The sequence below is a fragment of the Pieris napi genome, chromosome 7 (genome assembly GCF_905475465.1).
Source record: "Pieris napi chromosome 7, ilPieNapi1.2, whole genome shotgun sequence".
Classification (NCBI taxonomy): domain Eukaryota; kingdom Metazoa; phylum Arthropoda; class Insecta; order Lepidoptera; family Pieridae; genus Pieris; species Pieris napi.
This window is the reverse complement of record NC_062240.1, coordinates 5,265,119-5,283,865: the sequence shown is the minus strand read 5'-3', so window position 1 is coordinate 5,283,865 and position 18,747 is coordinate 5,265,119. Positions and strand designations below refer to the sequence as shown.

At 32.8% G+C, this 18,747-nt stretch overlaps 1 protein-coding gene across 11 annotated transcripts in view; it reads left to right on the top strand.

The window, feature by feature from the left end:
* The window catches only part of LOC125051184 (GTPase-activating protein skywalker), a 68,120-nt gene that overhangs the window by 20,344 nt on the left and 29,029 nt on the right, over nt 1-18,747 (top strand). For all 11 annotated transcript variants that reach the window (XM_047651375.1, XM_047651376.1, XM_047651372.1 and 8 more), the window contains one exon: nt 15,674-15,878. In XM_047651375.1, coding sequence (XP_047507331.1) covers nt 15,674-15,878 — 205 coding nt within the window. The remainder of the gene's footprint in view (nt 1-15,673; nt 15,879-18,747) is intronic.

Below are 18,747 nucleotides of genomic sequence, written 5' to 3'. Positions count from 1 at the left end.
GATTATTTTAATAGATTATTATTATTCATGTAGAAATGTTGTTCTTTTTAAACCAAAAATTGTTATTTAATTTCTATTATAAAATCTCTTAGTAAAAAAAATCGGTTGTCTGTAAAGTCGGGTTACTGACGATAGTTGAACGTGACAACGTCAAAAAAAAAATATTGATGGGATGGTTGCATTAAAAAAAAAAAAAAAAATATTTGTTTGATAGGTATTTTGTATGGATATAGAGAAGGAGGTAAATGGAAATCACAATTGAATTGATCAAGTTACATTTATTTGTACGCATAAATACAATTATGTCAATTTTAAATGGAACGCCTCAGAGCGAGGTAACGCCGCATGAGTCATGTTTTTTCGTGCGTGCAGCCGGCTCCATCGAATTATAAGACGTTGTCACGTCAAAAGGATTAGTATTATATGTATATGTCACCGTAAAATTTTAAAAACCGTTAGATTGTAATCTATCTCGCGAGATTGTAAACTGTCGAAAGATTGTCAACTCAACATACTGCTTGCAATTTAACGTATTATTATTCGGTAGTTATATGAAATTGTTGGGAAGTAAAATTAATCTGTAATTGACCAAAGAAGTTTGAATGATAACTAAGTTAGTGTAGTAAAATCTACCGAATACCGATAACCGATAACCGATAGATTACAATCTAACGGTTTTTACAATTTTACGTTAACATATACATTGCCTTGTTGAATTATTCGTCGTTAAAGAAGTATTTGTTGCCTCACAAACTTTCATACATTGTATTTATACGTTTCCTTTAAAGACACGGGAACATTATATGTAGTTCTTATCTGTTGACCGCATGTGAATCAATCACTTTACGTAACCAGGGCTGGTTAACAAGTATCGCGACCGCTATAAATATATTAAAATTGTATTACTTAATAAATGGAGAAAATACAGTACGGATAGCAGGAACATACAATTACTTCATTGGGTTCTTCTAAAGGTTTATTGACTCCTTACGTTACGTTGAGCTGATAAATTTCTTCGTACTGAATACGATTTCTGGAATATTTAATTTGAATTTGTAGAACGCATTAGAATGAGTCCAACACGGTGAATGTTTTGTGCTCTGGTGCTCTGGTTATGTCAAAGATAATTATTATATTTTACGCCATTGTGGTCTAAATACACTAGAAAATGTATTCACTGCTGTCCTTTTTTGTTTAATAACGTATAAATATATAATTAAATATCATTAAAACATACTACTGAATAGTTAATATACTATAAAGTTACAGCAATCTTTTAAAAGATTAGATTTTTGTGTATTGGTCCTGTATCGGTAAGAGTATTAATATATCATTTCAAAAACCCGCCAAAACGCTTCAAGATGGCGTCGCGCCGGTCGATTCTTGTAAGTACGTAAACAAGTGTCAAGTTTTTTGCGTGTTAATTATCATTCTTAAATTAAACAATACATATATTTCGATAAACAACAGTCTCCGATGAAAGTAAATTCCTAGGATAGTTTTAGACATAATAAAGGAATATTATTTACTGATAAGTCTACGTACGTACCATACGTCGTCTATTAGTCTAATCTGTCACCGTTGTCACGTGACCGACGTATGAAAATCGATATTTCTGATTTAATTTTTTTAATAAATTAATGATTATTAACTTGTAATTTTACTCCATAAATCTTTTTCAGTTCTATACAGATATTTTTCATAGTCTCAAATAGCCTACATAGAATAATGCAAACAAGCGCAGATAAAATTTACGCTATCCGACATCGCCATAATCGCTAGACTCTAACACCTATGTTTTCAAAAAAAGATTTGTATAATCGATTTAAATACACTATTTGGCTTCAGTACAAGCATTTTTCGACACGGCATTAAACATGTAAATTGTACATGAATAGATTTACATTTTACCGTTACTAATTCATGTAACTCTTGTTTTAATTGTTTATAAGTGAACCATTTCCGGAATATGTTACCAATGCACTTACCAACGTTATATAGGCTAATTATATGTAAGAGATCATTTAAATATTGCCTGTCTTCAGGAACGACGGCATACAAAAACATCAACAGAAAAAAGTAATACTATTTTTGTTTACAAATACTATTTATATGCGCTAATGATAACATATGTTAAATATATAATTAACAATACAATATTAATTAATTTGTAAAAAAAATACATTAGGTTAATAACGACTAACGATATTTAAATAAAATTTATTATTTAAATTTCGTCATATTACATATACAAAAACAGATAATATAAATTATTGGCGGCCTTATCGATAATAGCTATCTCAGCCAGGCAACGTAGTTTTAATAAGGAACAATAATTATTAAGGGTAATATGCAAGTAACAGTTAAAAAAATACAATTACCAAACTAAAATATAAAATAATTCAAAAATAGGAAAATACATGATTTACGAGTCACGATTGAGCAAGATAGATAGAAGCAAAAGAGATTATTAATATTATAAATTTATGTCTCTTTAAAAAAAAGTATTTGCGGTTTAAACTGGTATTGTAATAGTGACGATCGCTTTCGTAATGCACTGGGTATGGCGCGGGTGATACCCAAAACCTCGTGGGGCATTGGCCAAACGTTTCCATGTTCTAGGAGTTGAGACAAAATTAAATTTTGACAGGCGTGACCCACCAACGCCAAACGAATTTGTATAAAAATTGGTCACATGACAAAGTGTGAGCTAATGTCATTTCCATACGAATTCATTTAATGGGTCACGCCTGTCGAAAGGTGATTTTGTCTCAAACCCCTGCTGGCGTACATTGTGTATAGACGTAGTCTATCTATCTATATATATATAATGAAAATGGTCTTCGTTTGAGGCTCAATCACGCCTAAACCACTGATCGTATCGATTTTTCGAATTTTTCCTAGATGGTTTCTGGCTATTTATTTATTAAATTCCAACGTTCCTTCATTTTTTTATTGCTGTTTTACTTTTATGAAAATTTATCCATACGGACTTCACCGCGGAAACATTCGGGGAGGCTTCCTAGAACCTCTAAACGTCAACATCTGTTAAAAACTCGATTTTCGAAATATTTCAATTTTCTTAGCGGGAAGTTAAAAAGAAGAATAATAAAAATATGAAAAAAAAAAAAAATGAAACATAAAATTTATTTTAATTCGTCCAGCAAAGCGGGCGCGAAACGGCTAGTAAAGGTATAAAAAAAATATTGTAGGACTATTATAATAACCCTGAATTACGAAATTGTAGGGTGTTTGCTATAAAACGTTTTCAAATGATGTTATCAGCCGTACCCAGAATCGTTTGTTAAGTTAATGGTTAGACTCATGTACAACACAAATTTTCCCAGCTTGGTCATTGACTGTAATGACAAGGTATGCTGGCTTTATTGAATCTCGTTATCATTTAATCTTATTGATTGCACTTATTTGATTGTGTCTGTCATGTATTTCCTGTCTGATGATTCATTAATTTTGTAAATGATTTTATATAGGGAACTTACAGTCCTCCTGCGTAGAATACATAACACAAATAACGTTACTACATTTTTTCATTAAAACAAATTAGTCAATACTTTTATAAGAAATACGTTTTATAAGAAAGAATTTGTCTCTTTATTTTACATTTGTTTGCACTGTTCTGTGCACCAATGGAGTTTCTGTATATGTGTGCATTTAATACTCGCTCGTACGGTGAAGGAAAACATCGTGAGGAAACCGCTCATGCCGTAGACACAAAAATTCGATGACGTGTAAAAAATAAACAATTGATCACGAAACTGATACGGAAAACTGAGGCCCAGACTTAAAAGATTGTAGCCTCGCTAGATTTGACAAACATTAGTAAGACTTACTTTTTGTGCATGCTTTTTGAAAATAAATTCCTTGCCATGTGTGTGTACGAGTTTAAAAAACAGTATTCGAAGACTTTTATTGATATTTACAGTGTTCAGACTCTTCGTTGACAATTTTCCTTATCAACTTAAAACGCACGTTCCTAATTCAAATAAACGTTTTAACGACCATGACGCATTTACGTTTTAAACACCTTTTTAAGCGGCTTATAAAATTCCAAATAGTTTAAAACTTTAATCCACTTTTTTTAAAGTATAAACGTAATGGAACTAAAAAGTAATATTTTTTCTATAGATTTAATTGTAGTTAGAAATTAATTAATCAAAATATCATTTATTCATGTAGGTAACTAAATGTACAGTCAAAGTCAAAATCATTAATTCATATAGATAACACAATGTACATTGTACACGTATGCTTCTAAATTTAAATTGACTGCCAGTTCTCGAATCAAGGACGGAAAACGGACGAAAAGAACTAGCAATAAGCTATATGCTCTAGGGTTTTTTTTCAAAATGTTTGTAATTAACTGCAATTATTACATCATACTACTCATCACATGTTTAATCTGTTAATTATATGAATAGGTAAATAAGAAAACCAAATGTTTTGCCTCTATAAGCAAGTGCATGAGAATGGAGCATGCACTTACTACTGTGGGAACAACACGTAGTATCAAGGTGACTCAAGGCAGGAAAACAATGTATACATACTCGTATATAGGTACATTTACCCCTACACTGGTCCAAGTGAGACCATTCTCTACAAGTATGTTCATGAGTATGACGCATATCCAGCCCCCTCGACTAAGTGTAGGGAGAGACAACTCACGACCTACTAATACGAAATGAAATATTTGTATGCTGTATGATTGTTATTATTGAGAAGTGTTGGCCTAGTGGCTTCAACGTGCGACTCTCATCCCTGAGGGCTTAGGTTCGACCCCGGCTGTGCACCAATTGACTTTAATTCTATGTGCGCATTTAACATTCGCTCGAACGGTGAAGGAAAACATCGTAAGGAAACCGACATGTCTAAGACCCAAAAAGTCGACGGCGTGTGTCAGGCACTGGAGGCTGATCACCTACTTGCCTATTAGATTGACAAATGATCATGAAACAGATTCAGAAATCTGAGGCCCTAAAGAGGTTGTAGCGCCACTGATTTATTTTTATGATTGTTATTAAGGAAGGTTAGGCCATCATATGGGGAAAACCGCAGTTACCTTTTTATCTACATTTGATGCTTAAATAAGTGAAAGTAATAGAAAATTCCGCTGTTCTAAATTGATAATCTACTGCTATTGAGAAAGGACAACTTCCGTATCGCGAGTCAACAGAAGTTGACCTGATAACCTCAGTGGATTGTTTACAACTGAGTCTGACATCTCTTATCGTGCGTGGCTTGAGAAACTGACATACTATTACTGATTTAAAACGTTGTTTAAATCGCAATGAACATGGTCGTACTGTGAAAGAAAGAAATTCGGATACCTTAGAAACAATGAAGAGTGCTTCACTATCTTCCTTTAAATCTATACTGTACAAGTATTTTACATCGTATCCCAAACTTTTGTACTAACTGATCAAACTGAAGTTATCGTGATTCATGTGTCTTTAATTATTGTTTACATATGTTTTAATTACTTTGTTATGTTATGTCTAAGTAATTGTATATCTTATGTAGTTTTGCATTTTATTTTTAAAATTTTCTTCACAGTGGTTGCCTGAATGAGATCACTGGAAAGCGATAAGCCGTCAGTTTCCCTTCCTTTTATTTAATTGTTTTAATTGTGCTGTATTTCGAGCAATGAAGTGTAAATAACTAAATAAGTGTGTTAGACACAACTGATCACTTGTCAAGCAAAGTGATTACGACGTACAGTGCTCTTATGTTTAAAGAACTTTTCTCATTACAAAAATTATCTTTTATTTACATGAGAAATTTAATATTAAGTATATACGAACGAGATACACGTCGCCATCAGCTAGCCCAATTTTAGTCTAATGGTCCCATTCTGATGTGTATCTTTAATGCCCTTTTAAACTGATCAATCACGCTAATGTTACGAATCTTAGACGGCAACCGATTAAACAATTGCACACCCTCATACCTAATAGATCTCTTTTTTATATCAAACAAAGGAAATGGTGTTTCCGCCTCATCCGCAAGTAAAGTTACTGATGTGACTGCATCTTAAGGGGTTATAGAACGTTATACGAAAAGTCATGAACATTCCAAAACCTCGAATGGTGAACACTCTATAGGTTATGTACCTTCATGTGTGATCACCACGACCACAGACAAATGACATGTTTGACACAATCAAACGAGACGAATCTTCGTTTCGTGTTTAGATTTGCAGTACTTGAGATAGAGTCATTGAGTATTCCTATGTGTATAAAGGTTATCGTTTTATCATTCTATGTACAGCTCGTGCATATTCACAAATAAACGATTTCAAAGTATTGATTTATGACAATCCGGTCATTTAATTGATAAAAATCTGACCTTATGCCTTTTTAAGTAAGTATTTTTGATACAAATAATAAATTATTTAAAATTATTGAAATATGACGATGTGGTCCGTTTTTTTAATACCTTGCTATTAAAAACTAAGGATTTTATATTATGGCTGTTGAAATTCCTAACCATGTATTTGAAGATGTTTAAAAAAATAATGGGACTTTGGGATCACAGGTCTATTTCGTTTATAAAGGCGAGTATAACTATTGTAAAACTTCGACTAATCAATTTGTTTTCCTGTAAAACGTATTAATGGAATCAAATAGTATAACTCGTGATCGTTTAATTCACACATGTGTGACCAAAATAATAGCACAAGTTTGATTTTAAATGTTTCATAGTTTTTGTTTTGTTTAACATTTTCTGTAAATACTAGATTGTCTTCAATATTTTTTTACGTAAATGATAAGATTTTATTTACGAGTATCACATAAATACACAAGATAACTCAATAATGCAACTGATTGTTAAAAATTTCTTAAGGTAATATAAGCAATATATGGATGTATTGAAGCTAAGATTGAATGTGAAATAGGATAATTTTAAAGATGATTTCAATTATTTTCACAATATGTACTTAATTATGCAAAAGTTTCTACACGTTATATAGAGTGTGATAACTAACTATAAAGTAGCCACAGTATTAGGGAAAATAAATATTAAGAACATGATTTGTTAATGAATTTAGTTACTAATGAACAATAATAAATTACTAATCAGTTCTGTTAATATTTCCGTTGAAAATGCCCTATAGTTGTCAAGTTTATATATTATACGACAGGCCTTATCGTTGTATAGTAACTAAAGAGACACAAGGTGGTCACGAAACGTTTTACTATACTTGAGTACGGTACTGTACTAGGGTACTGAAAAACGTTACGGCTACATACATGGGGGGGGGGTCAATAATCTCCAAAAATTGCGTTACGTAATACTTGAACGCTCCCCAACCTAAAACTATGTAAGCGTTATAAATATTTCTGGTCCAACTGCGCCTGCGTACTTCGTTTTGCCTTTAACTTAATAACTTTGCCTACTTTTTTAGTAGCTACATATCAACATATGGAATATTTTGCATAGAAACTGTTCGCTTTTACGGAATAATAACTGAATTAATAAATAAAACTATTTTTTTTTAAATAAAGTATTTATATATTTCTCCATAAAAACCTCCCTTAGAGTTCTAGGAATAAATGCGCAACATATCTTGCGATTCATTTTTATTTATGTAGATGTGATATGGGATTATAATAGGTCGACCTAATAAAGGGGCTTGCACAACGGACGGACGCGGATATTAATGCCGAAGACCATTGCACAATGATATAATAAATTGTAGCTATTGGAACGTCTATTAGGGAACAGAAATAGATATCAAATTATAGTCTGTTATGTACTTCGCAAATACAGGGACTGAGATTGTAAAATAGTGTCTATGAGCGATTCCGTTAATGTTCTTTAAAGCTCGATTTTCGCGATACCAGCTTGTATGATGTCATTGAAATTTCAAATAACGGGTGTTGGGTGGAAAGGGTTTTTTTTAAGCTGAAATAACGTAAGACATTTATCAAATCCTGTTTCTTTTCTTTTTATACTTATTCCATCAGAAGTGTGTGTTTTAATGATTAAGTTTAGTTTTAATATACAAAATGCACTGTGAATATTGGCAAAATTAGGTTAATCGAGAAATTGCCGATGTAATAATCGAGCGCGTCTTACTTTAGACCATATCTAAGTTCACTTGACACATAATCTCCATACATATTGTATATCAATAAATATATATACTTTACATAGCAAATGGAGACTCAACTCCTGAGCTGTTATCAATGTAAGCAATGTTATCATGTTATTATTTTGTTTTTGTCGTTAAATTATATGTTTATTATGACTCTGGTCAAACTCAATGTCATTATATCCGAGATTTGGTATATATTTTAAATATAAGTGTCTTTTCATAGATAGTCATTAGATACTTAGGTACTTACGTGCCTACGTAGGCTAAGTAATAGGCACCCAGACAGACAAGTCTAATAGTTAATAAAGTATAACGGACACATTTCTATGTCTTTTATAATAGTAGATGATCAGCCTTTTTTCTGTATCTATCGAATAATCATTGGTTCACAGGAAATCAAAGCCAACCCCCTTCTAATAGACGTAGAAGATCTCTTATAGACGTGATACTGAAATACAAATAAATGAGTGGTCGCTAATGTTTTTCAGTACTATTTACTAGGTATATATACCTGTGGACTTAGGAAGTAGCTTTAAAAATTGTTAGTAAAAAAAGGTAGTTTATTCGGATATATAGTATTGCCTTGACAACTATTTTATTGTATACAATTAAACCCCACGTAAACCTGAATCTTAAAATGTCGTAAATCATCATTGCCGATAATAATGTACGCAAACACTGCGCAATTGTAGAGAGATTATTTATAAAATGTATTGCCATTAATTATGTTGCGATAATTTTCGTTTGTAAACATTTGTAACGTTATCTAGAAAATGCAATTAGTGCGTGTCTACCGAGAAGCACTAATAAACTAAGTTAGGAATAAATTTAATTATTAATTACAAAAATAGTACCTACAGTACTAAGCCTATACGGTAATGACGAAAAAATTATAAATGAAAAATAATAAGCACATAAGATGTCGAATAAGAAAGAAAGAAAGAAAGAAAGAAAAAACTTTATTATGCACATTATACAAGATATTTAGATAAAGTAAAGTGCACTGGCCCCCACACTAGGATTCCCTGTGTTGTGGGCAGCCAGTCTCTTCCTTTTGACATGAAAACAGTATTTTATAAGTTATATTAATTATTTCTACACAATTTATATTAAAACTATTTTTGTACAATAAGAATATTTTCAGTATCAGAATACGACAGGTTAACAAGATATCGTTTGAGATGTTTAGTAAATGTATGTAGTGTGATTTTTGAAATGTTAGTGATAATTTTGTTTTTAATGAAGTGGTTAAAGATGAAGGGAATAGACCGCATGTAGTAAGCGCAACGTCTTTGTTAACATATTATATTTGCTTCTATAGCTTTTATTGCTAAAGGTAGCGATTTAAAGCTAACAATATAAATAGCGCAGCACCTTCATAGGTACTAAAATAATTGGAAACTTTCCTATGTACTCAGCAATGTTTGTATAAGAGCTATTTTCGGCAAAGCCAATACATGCATCGGAAATAACTGTTTTACCAGTTGTAAATCTTTCGTGCGCGCGAGTCGATTGTGAAAAACACAAGTTATTCAGCGAATGTTTATGATATTTGCGGATCAAAATACTGCTCGGTATATCAACATTCTTGTGCAGAAATAATTATAGAAAAGTTTGAAAATTTCATGACAATTTTTATCCGATATACCTAGTCAGCAGTTGAGACCATTGTTAAGTTTTAATGAGGATTTATTTACGTTTTTCGCATGTAAATTTTACGAGAGATTTTGATGAATAGACAACGCCTTAATCGAGAAGAAGTCTAATGGGAATGAAACTTGAAACACGCCAAGAGGTGTGTTTGTTAAGGTCTAACGTAGTCCAGACTCCGCACAGATGTACTTTTTTGTAGAGATTAAGATGCCCTTTATTATTGTCAAATGTCAATAGTTTTTGCTGTTTGCGCGATATAGTTTTATTGCTATTTATTACCTTGGACGACATCATCCTTTTGAAAATATTCTATGGCAGATGTTCATCAGCGATAAATTAGAATTCTAATGGTGATTGAGTTTCTCAAATCGGTCAAGTAGTTGTGGATCTCAATGCAAACAAACAATCAAATCTTCTTTATAATTTACTAGAGAAAATATTTTTAACACATAAAACTCGACTGACTGAGAAAGTAAAGAAAACTGGAAAACGAATTACTTCATCTAAACATAATTCATGAAGCGAAAATATATGAAAAAACCGAAAGCGTGAGCGTCTGGTTAGAAACTTGAGTGGCACTAGAATAAATAATACTTCACTAGACAAGTCCCTACCATTTACATAATAGTATATTTTATATATTTAAGAGAATTATCACTAAATAAATTCAAAGCCCTCGTTAAACGTAAATTAATCAATAAAGCTTTTTATAAATTCGACGATTATTTAAATGATCCTAATCATCATAAAATGGGATTAATTTGCTTCAGTTCAAACAATTTCTATGACTCAAAACTTAGAGATTCAAAAGAGTGGTGGAAAGTTTCTTGCTAGTTCTTCTTGCCCGCTCTACGCCCTTGACTTGCGAACTGGTAGTAAATTTACAATTAATTTAACTTTTTTTAATGTTCATAAGTGTACTTGTTAACCTATATGAATAAAGATATTTCGAGTTTTGAAACGAAGGACTGAAATAGAAAACCTAGTTTAATTCAAGGATTTTTTACGAACACTCGACGTATCTTAAAGTTATGTCGTAGACGTGTTATTATCAACTAAATCAGTAGCTTTTAAGTACTGCACAAGAACTCAACCACTCTGTATCAAATAAGACAAAAATTGCAAATTGCGAACGCCGGGAGACTTTATTGAATTAAGCGTTGATTGTTTGTGTCAGAGGTCGCGTCGAGGTTGTACCCGCATTAATTGGGGCCTTCGCGCTCCGCCCACGTGTCCACCGTAATCCCGCTTCACGTGAAGTACCCGCATGTTGAATAAAGCTGTTTATCCTGTTTACCTATTATGCTTAGGATTTTTTTTTTGTGAAAACGTTTTGAGAGGTGAATAGTTTTAAATTTTAAGCGAGCAATGTTGAAGGTCCTAGGTCGCAGATTCTCTAATGCCTAAATTCTCTGTCGATGTTCGCGTTTAACACTCGCTCGTACATTGAAGGAAAACATCGTAAGAAAAGTGGCATGTCTTAGACTTTTCCGAGAGATCTTAGAGTGAAAAAGTCGACGGTATGTGAAGAAGGCTGTGATCATTTTGCCATTGGTATTTTATAAGCTACAAATTATAATTCCCGAAAATGTAATTAATGTGTACTAAGGGTAAAATTATGTAAAGTTTTTTTAGTAAGCTTTGTTAGTAAATCATCTCAAAACACTTTGTAAGTGAACTCGTGTTTTAACACAATCGCTGAGGAAGTTCGATAGTGAATTAGACCATCGAGATTAAGACAATACGGGGGCATATTTATCGAATTCTATTTCAATAGATTTTATCTTGTGGCACTGAAATACAAGTGATACTTGAAAATGTCAATGGAGTTGAATTGGAATTCCATGGCTTTGTTTCATAGTTACTTGTAGTTTAAACGAAATAATAATATTATTTTATCACAATATACTGTTTTAATTTGTAATACAATTAATTTAGTTACAGCTATCAACCGGATTTATCTATATCATATATATATAATATATGAGTATTAAAAACAATATTTTATATACACTTTGTCATAACCCAATTTGTATTATCAGACAATTGGAGGTAGAGTTATTTAGCCGTATAAATATTTTTAGGTCTTATTTGACTTCGTTATGTCATTCCAATCAAAAAATTGACATTCAATTGAAGTAATAATTTTTTGTTTGTCCTTGGTGACGTTCATAAGCACGTTGTAGCCATTGCTAGCGGCAGTTTTGGTAAAAGCTACGAATGTATTTTTTTATGACTTTGTACTGATAATATCCATCTTGAAGTTTTAATGTAAAGAACAGTGTATCATTTGTGAACAGGTTTATATTGATCTACAAACATGTGATGTTTAGTTGCGCTGGAGTGGATGGCCTTGACTGAATGAAGGACAAATGCGCCCGCAGAGGCGTGGCACTCACGCAATGTTGATCATTGTTTTTATCTAAGAAATTAATTATCTATTGCCGACATTGGACATATCAACAAATCTAAGGAAAAATATAAGAACGGTTAACAAAAGTGCTATTTTTAGGATTAAAAAATGTTTGTTGATGGTCGTGGTTTGATAACTGTTGGATTAGTTTATTACTTTAGCAATAATACTATAGTTGTTGGATTATGTAATCAATGAGATTACATAATCGCTAAGATACTATTTTTATGTTAAATATAACTAAGTTATTTTTTTTAAGTAGTACCGAAAAGTGGTGTTAAACTATGTTATTAGAGCTTATATTTGTAGAAAAAAATAGATTTATCGTTGATAATTACCTGTATGGTCCAATTCATTTTGAACTTTTTCTCTACCATAATTACGGCAAATATTACTATTTAATTGTATGTTGAGCTCCAAGAACTGTGTAAAAAGTAAAGTATTAATTAATGAAGACCACGCTAGCTTAAAGGAAAATGGGTCGCCGTGGAAATGCCGTTGAAATCACTTGCATTTGTTTAAAATATATTTTTTTACATTTTGTGTGGATGTGATCGAAATTAAATTCGCTTTTTTTTAACAAATGTTGCGCTTGCCTGTTGGTGTACTTGTTGTGGTAATTACCTGATTATTTGATAGGTGTTTTTTTATAATTAAATTTACAAATCAAATGGGTGTTAGTTTTGTTATTACACACTTAGTCTAGGTTAGTTATTACTATCTTTATTGATTCTTGCAGTACGTACCCCTTTGAGGTTAAGGCCTTCTTCTGTACTTTCTATTTGGATCTGCTTTTTTGTTTCTTCCCTCCATTTCAGTCCAGAAATTGTTGTAATATCGTCAGCTTTAGTGGTCTTTCCACGCTTCTCTGTTTTGGAGATCCCGGCTTCGGCGTTCCATCTTAGGTCTTGGTAGGTACACCTTGCACCATGGCCTGCTCATTTCCATACTAGTTGTAAGGCGTGGGTTAGCACGTCTGTCGGTTTGTGCCCTGATCTGGCCGCTTCGTATTTTGTAAATCTTTTTGATTCTTGGCCTAGCTCTAGGTCTCCATTGCTCTCTGGGCATACTCATCTTCGCCTTTACTCTTTCCTTAAACATCTCCAGTTTGGCTCCCGTGGACCAACTATTTTAAATATACATCGCTTATTTATACGTTCTGGATTAAATATGTATTCTTTTATCCGAAACTATGCTCGCAAATTTTTGTTTATTTTTAGTTCTGGCATCGCCCAACAACCCGGTCTTTTCGGATTTCTATATGTGACGGACTGTTATTGGCCTGTTTTTACGTTATTTATCGCTAGCATTGCTTGCTATACGGTCGTTGCTCCGTTTATTTTACGCAATCGTATCTTCGGCGACGACGTTGAAGTTAGACAACAGACGGCCATAGAAGTCTTATCGTGAAAGATTAACGTTCATCGAACCTATGTGCTTAGTAATAATTATGGTAACATTTTTAGCCAAGCTTACTCTGTAAGATAGAAAACGAGTGTATACTGTTGCAGTTACCTGTCTCAAAGATTTTCTTTAGAATTATAATAGTAAATATAATTAGTAAAAAGGCCGTATAATGCTCTTCCTTGCTCTGGTTTCTGAGGAGCTTTAAGAAAATAATTTGACGGTAACACATTTTTTGTTCAGTCAAAGAGTAACGACTGCAGATATAATAGTATTATGAAATTTTAGTAATATAGATGCGAGAGGCATTCGATAAGATAAAAATGTTATGGATACTGATATTAAATTTATATCGAAACCCTTAATTCAGTACCGTATTAATATGAACAATGATGGAATTAACCACTTGTAAACTTTTAAAGTATTTTTTTTAACCTAACCTAATAACGAAGCCGGAATAGCATTTTTCTGAAACAAAAACGAAATTTTTTGCTTCTTCTTCAGGTATACATTATTTCTGGAAATGTTAATCTATATGTATTACTCACAATGTTCACAACTAAACCAGTCTTATCACAAAAAAAAAAAACATAACCTCATTGGATATCACTTATTTACATTGCTGTCAGGTGACGCGGGAAACTAAATGAAAATTGTGTAATCAATATTTTCTCTTACAGCTTTAAATACTCAAATTGATATTTCTTGGAGCTTTACATGGCTTGAGGATTCATATTTTTAAAAGACTTCAACTATAGCAATAATATTTATCTGGCTACACAGACAGTGTTCTAAAAGTTTTACCATTAACAATAGAGGGCAGCCAGCCAGTTCTGCAAACTTACACAAAAGTTTAATAAGGACAATGTTACTGTACAATTATACAGGGGTGGCCAAAAAGTCGTGGATCAAACGCAAATAGGGGATAGATGCGGTCATCACCTGCAAAAAATTGTTCTACGGGAGGTCAATAGGGATTCTGAAAAGACACTTACACATGGCAAACTTAATATTATCTTCAATACACTCAAAAAACAACTATAAATAGTATGTCTAACGCAAGGACTCATCAATACCAATCTAGTGGATATTATGAAAAAGGTATAGCATGTAGATTTTTTCGAATTTAAATAAGAATTATTAAAAAAAGTAAATTTTCTTATAAAAACGCAAAATAAATTATAACTTTGCAGGGGTTGAGCTTAGGGACCTCCCGTAGAACAATTTTTGCAGCTGATGACCTCATCTATGCCCTAGTTGCGTTTGATCCACGACTTTTTGACCACCCTGTGTAAAGCAGTCTGAAACTGCTTTATATTACTAACTGAATCTGAAGTAGTTCATATGAATGATACAATGCTACTATAACACTAATATCAATTAACAACATAAATTGCATAAGAACAAAAGGAAACATTGATTGTACAACTCTGTGCAGAAAGATATAATTTGTCTGCCCACTTCGCATGGCCTTGTTGCAAAGTGGATAATCACGAACTTGCTATTGTGGACAGATTGAATAAGAGATTTAAAGGTGTTTACTATATCAATTTGCGATCTGGTGCGACTTGCGATGTGATGTTTTTTTGCAAAAATAACCTTATTTGGTATTTGATTTAACATTGTTTATTCAATTTATAACTAAGTAAAAATTCTATTCATCTAAAAGATTATTCTATTGATAACTAAGTAAAAATTCTATTCATCTAAAAGACAGCATTGATATTGTAGAGACTCCACTTACTTATTAATAATAATATTGAGTGTAAAATATCGTATGAATGTTGCGGCAAACATAATTGAAATAGAATCTCATCTAGTTTCCTCTTTAGCGGCATAGTAGTCGTAACCATAATTACATAGGAAGTGACTAACATAGTTAAGTCTAGACTAGCGGTTGATTGAGCAACTCTTACTAGAAAGAAATGTGTGTGTTTGTGACATTTCCGCACAGAATTATGTATCCGTTGGCTTGATATATTTAAAAGGTGCCGCTATCAAGTTATAATTTGAAACAAATGTTCAAAAGATATGATTAGAAGTAAATTTATCGTTTACAATCGTTTTAATATTGGCTATCATTCCAGGTGTTCGGAACCGTGGAGCTCCCGGACAAGCCGATCATGTTGCCGCCTTTTGTGGAGGCGACACACTGTCTCGGCTACCACCTGACTCGCAAAGGCAGAGCGGTTGCTGATCGCGTGGTATCTGTTCTTGGCTACGCCTGCCCCGACATCACCTACAGCCCCAGCCTTTACCCCATCACCGCAGCACTGTTACACTTTATGCCTGGTAAGTTTCTCAACTGTTCTGCCAATTTATGTTTCAATGCTAAATAGTTTATTTTACTACGTCAAGGTTTTAAATTGAATAATAATATTTGGTAGTAACGAATGCTCTAAGTACAATCTTTGCAAATGATTTTTTAAAACTACTTTAGGTCTTTAGATTCTAATATTGTCTATGTCTTATGGTAAATAGACAAGACCCTGAACTGAATTACGTTGCTGTCATTTCGATTTATGTAAGAATTTAGCTTTAAAATATTTATTTTCCTGGTGGATTTTAAGGCTACCTCAAAAGTAAAGTTAAAAAAATATTAGTAAGTTAGTCTTACTGTCTGTCGATTTACACATAACAAGGTCCGGTAAAATTGGTTAAAGTAAAAAACTTGTAACCTATTTTCTGACAAGTATAGTTTTTTTTTATTGTCTTTGGCCTAAGCAACGGATTTTTATATAATTTGATGCCTTCACTATTGCTCAATGTTTTTATTGTGCTTATGATCTTATGTTTTCTTCGGAAAACTCTAATCTACAGTTCTCCTACTGCACACTAAGATTTGAAGCCACCCTGCCTCTCAAATACATTAGAGAAATTAAGTCAAAAATCATTTAATCATATAGGTAACACAATGTACACTTATGAACGTCAAAAAAAGAAATGTATATGAAATGCTTCTAACTTTACATTTACTGCCAGTTCGTAAATCAAGGGCGTAGAACGGAAGAGAAGAAACTCTCCGCCACGCTTTTTTTTTACACAACGTTTGTAAGGAGCTGTTCCTATTAACAAATTAAAACAAAACAATGTAACAGTCACTCGTAAAGCAGTCGTAAGTAAACTGAGCATAGTGCTTGTAGAAAATGTATCGTGCTGAAAACCCAATTTTGTCTTTGCCAAAACACAACAAACAGTTTCCTACGTATGATAACACAGTTGGATGTCAGGTAACAACCGGTTCCAGCATCCTTTCAATTCACGCGACTGCAGAGGCGTCACAGAATTCACAGACCTGCTTTAATTCCGTAATATGTGCGGGGGGCGATAATTGACATCAGCAATAGGCAAATTGCTCCGTTTGTCTTTATAGACTGTATCTCGGATGATAGGTTTGAACGAAATTATGCCTAAACCCTATACGATATGATACATTTTTGTGTGCACCCAAAGTGCTCGTGTCCACTTTGTTTGTTCTCACTAACATTGAACTCAATGACTCTGTATTAGAGTCAGATATATCATTTGACGACATACGTTTAATTCCTGACGTAGGCATGCCACAGATTTGCATTGCGTCCGTCGTTATTACAATTTCGCTTTTAGAATCACGTTCATATATTGGTTGGAATGTGACCAAAATGGCACATGGTTTCTTTCGTATTTGAATAATTCAAACTAGAAAACCGATCGGCAGTGTATGACGTCAATACAAGTAATGCACCTGTTTATTTATTGCTGTTTTATATACGTAAATATTTCGCATGTAAGTGGGATAGAAGAAAGATATTGCAACGAAGTCATAATGACTCAGTTAAATTTCTTATTTGAAAAGCTACAACTACTGTTATACCAAATACAAGTTGCAGCTGAGTCAATGCTACTGAGATTATGTGCAAACATTTTAGCTTTGCCCCTGACATTATGTTCATTATCAACACCAGCTAAAACTAGATCGCAGTGTATCAGTTTGTTTTGAACAAAAATATTTTATTCAATATAAACAGAGGCCTGTGTTTTAGTTGTTGGCTTATCGCCAGTGCCACAGTTTACAAGTAACTAGTCATTCGTGACTTCTTTATTCTCTTGAACTTGATTTTATTTACAATTTTAGGATGCATACATTCCGATAAACATGTCAACATTTAAACCGTGAATCCGATGTGATAAATCGTTTTTTAATGAAATTATATAATATGTATATGTAATCATAAACATTTTTTCTTAAAAATATAACGTTTAAATAAATTTATTTCTTATTACAAAATCATTATTTTTTCAAGAGAAACTTAATACAGTCTAAACTCTTTATAACGTCATTCGTTATAACTCTCTATAACGTAAAAAAGAGTGAAAAATATTGGGTTTAACGGAATATCCACATAATAAATTCGTTATAAAGAGTTTACACTGTATTATAATAGGCACGAGATACCCGTCGCCATCAGACAGCCGTCCTAATTTTAGTCTCCTAGGCTCATTCTGATGTGATCTTTAATGCCCTTTTAAATTGATGAGACTCATAAAAATAAAGTCCTTTAAAAATTCCAATTGGAGCTAATATAAATACAGTCAAAATCTGTTATAACGACATCGAAGGAACCACTCCGTATTTAGTCGTAAAAACCGATAGTCGTAACAGCCGAGGACGTTGTTATTAAGTACCTAATACAATAGAATTCAGCAGAGACCTTTGGTTTTGGTCAATATAACCGGTATGTTGTTCTAAACGATGTCGTCGTAAACGGTTTTGACTGTATTGACAAATTAAGTATCTCCTAAAGCTATAATTTGCTAATTTTTTACATTATTTAAAAGACCTACCGTAATTCAATTAGGTACATGAATAGCAATGTATAGGTTAAAGGGCTGCATAAAAAGCTTGAATGCGCATTGGGGCGCGACCGCGTGGCTTCCTGCTTTAGTTTTGCGCTGTATACTTCATTACATCCACATCACGTATTCCCTCATTCGTCCTTGAGCCTCCCTGCGTATATAACAAAGTAGGTGATTGAATTCCTTTATTGCGTCGTAGTATTATAAGGGGCTTCGACGAATAAAAAGTGTACTAGACACGCTATATTAAGTCGCCATGGATGCTTATCGATTAAGTAATATTTCAACGCAGCTAGCAATTTGTTTACTATTTTCATTAACACAG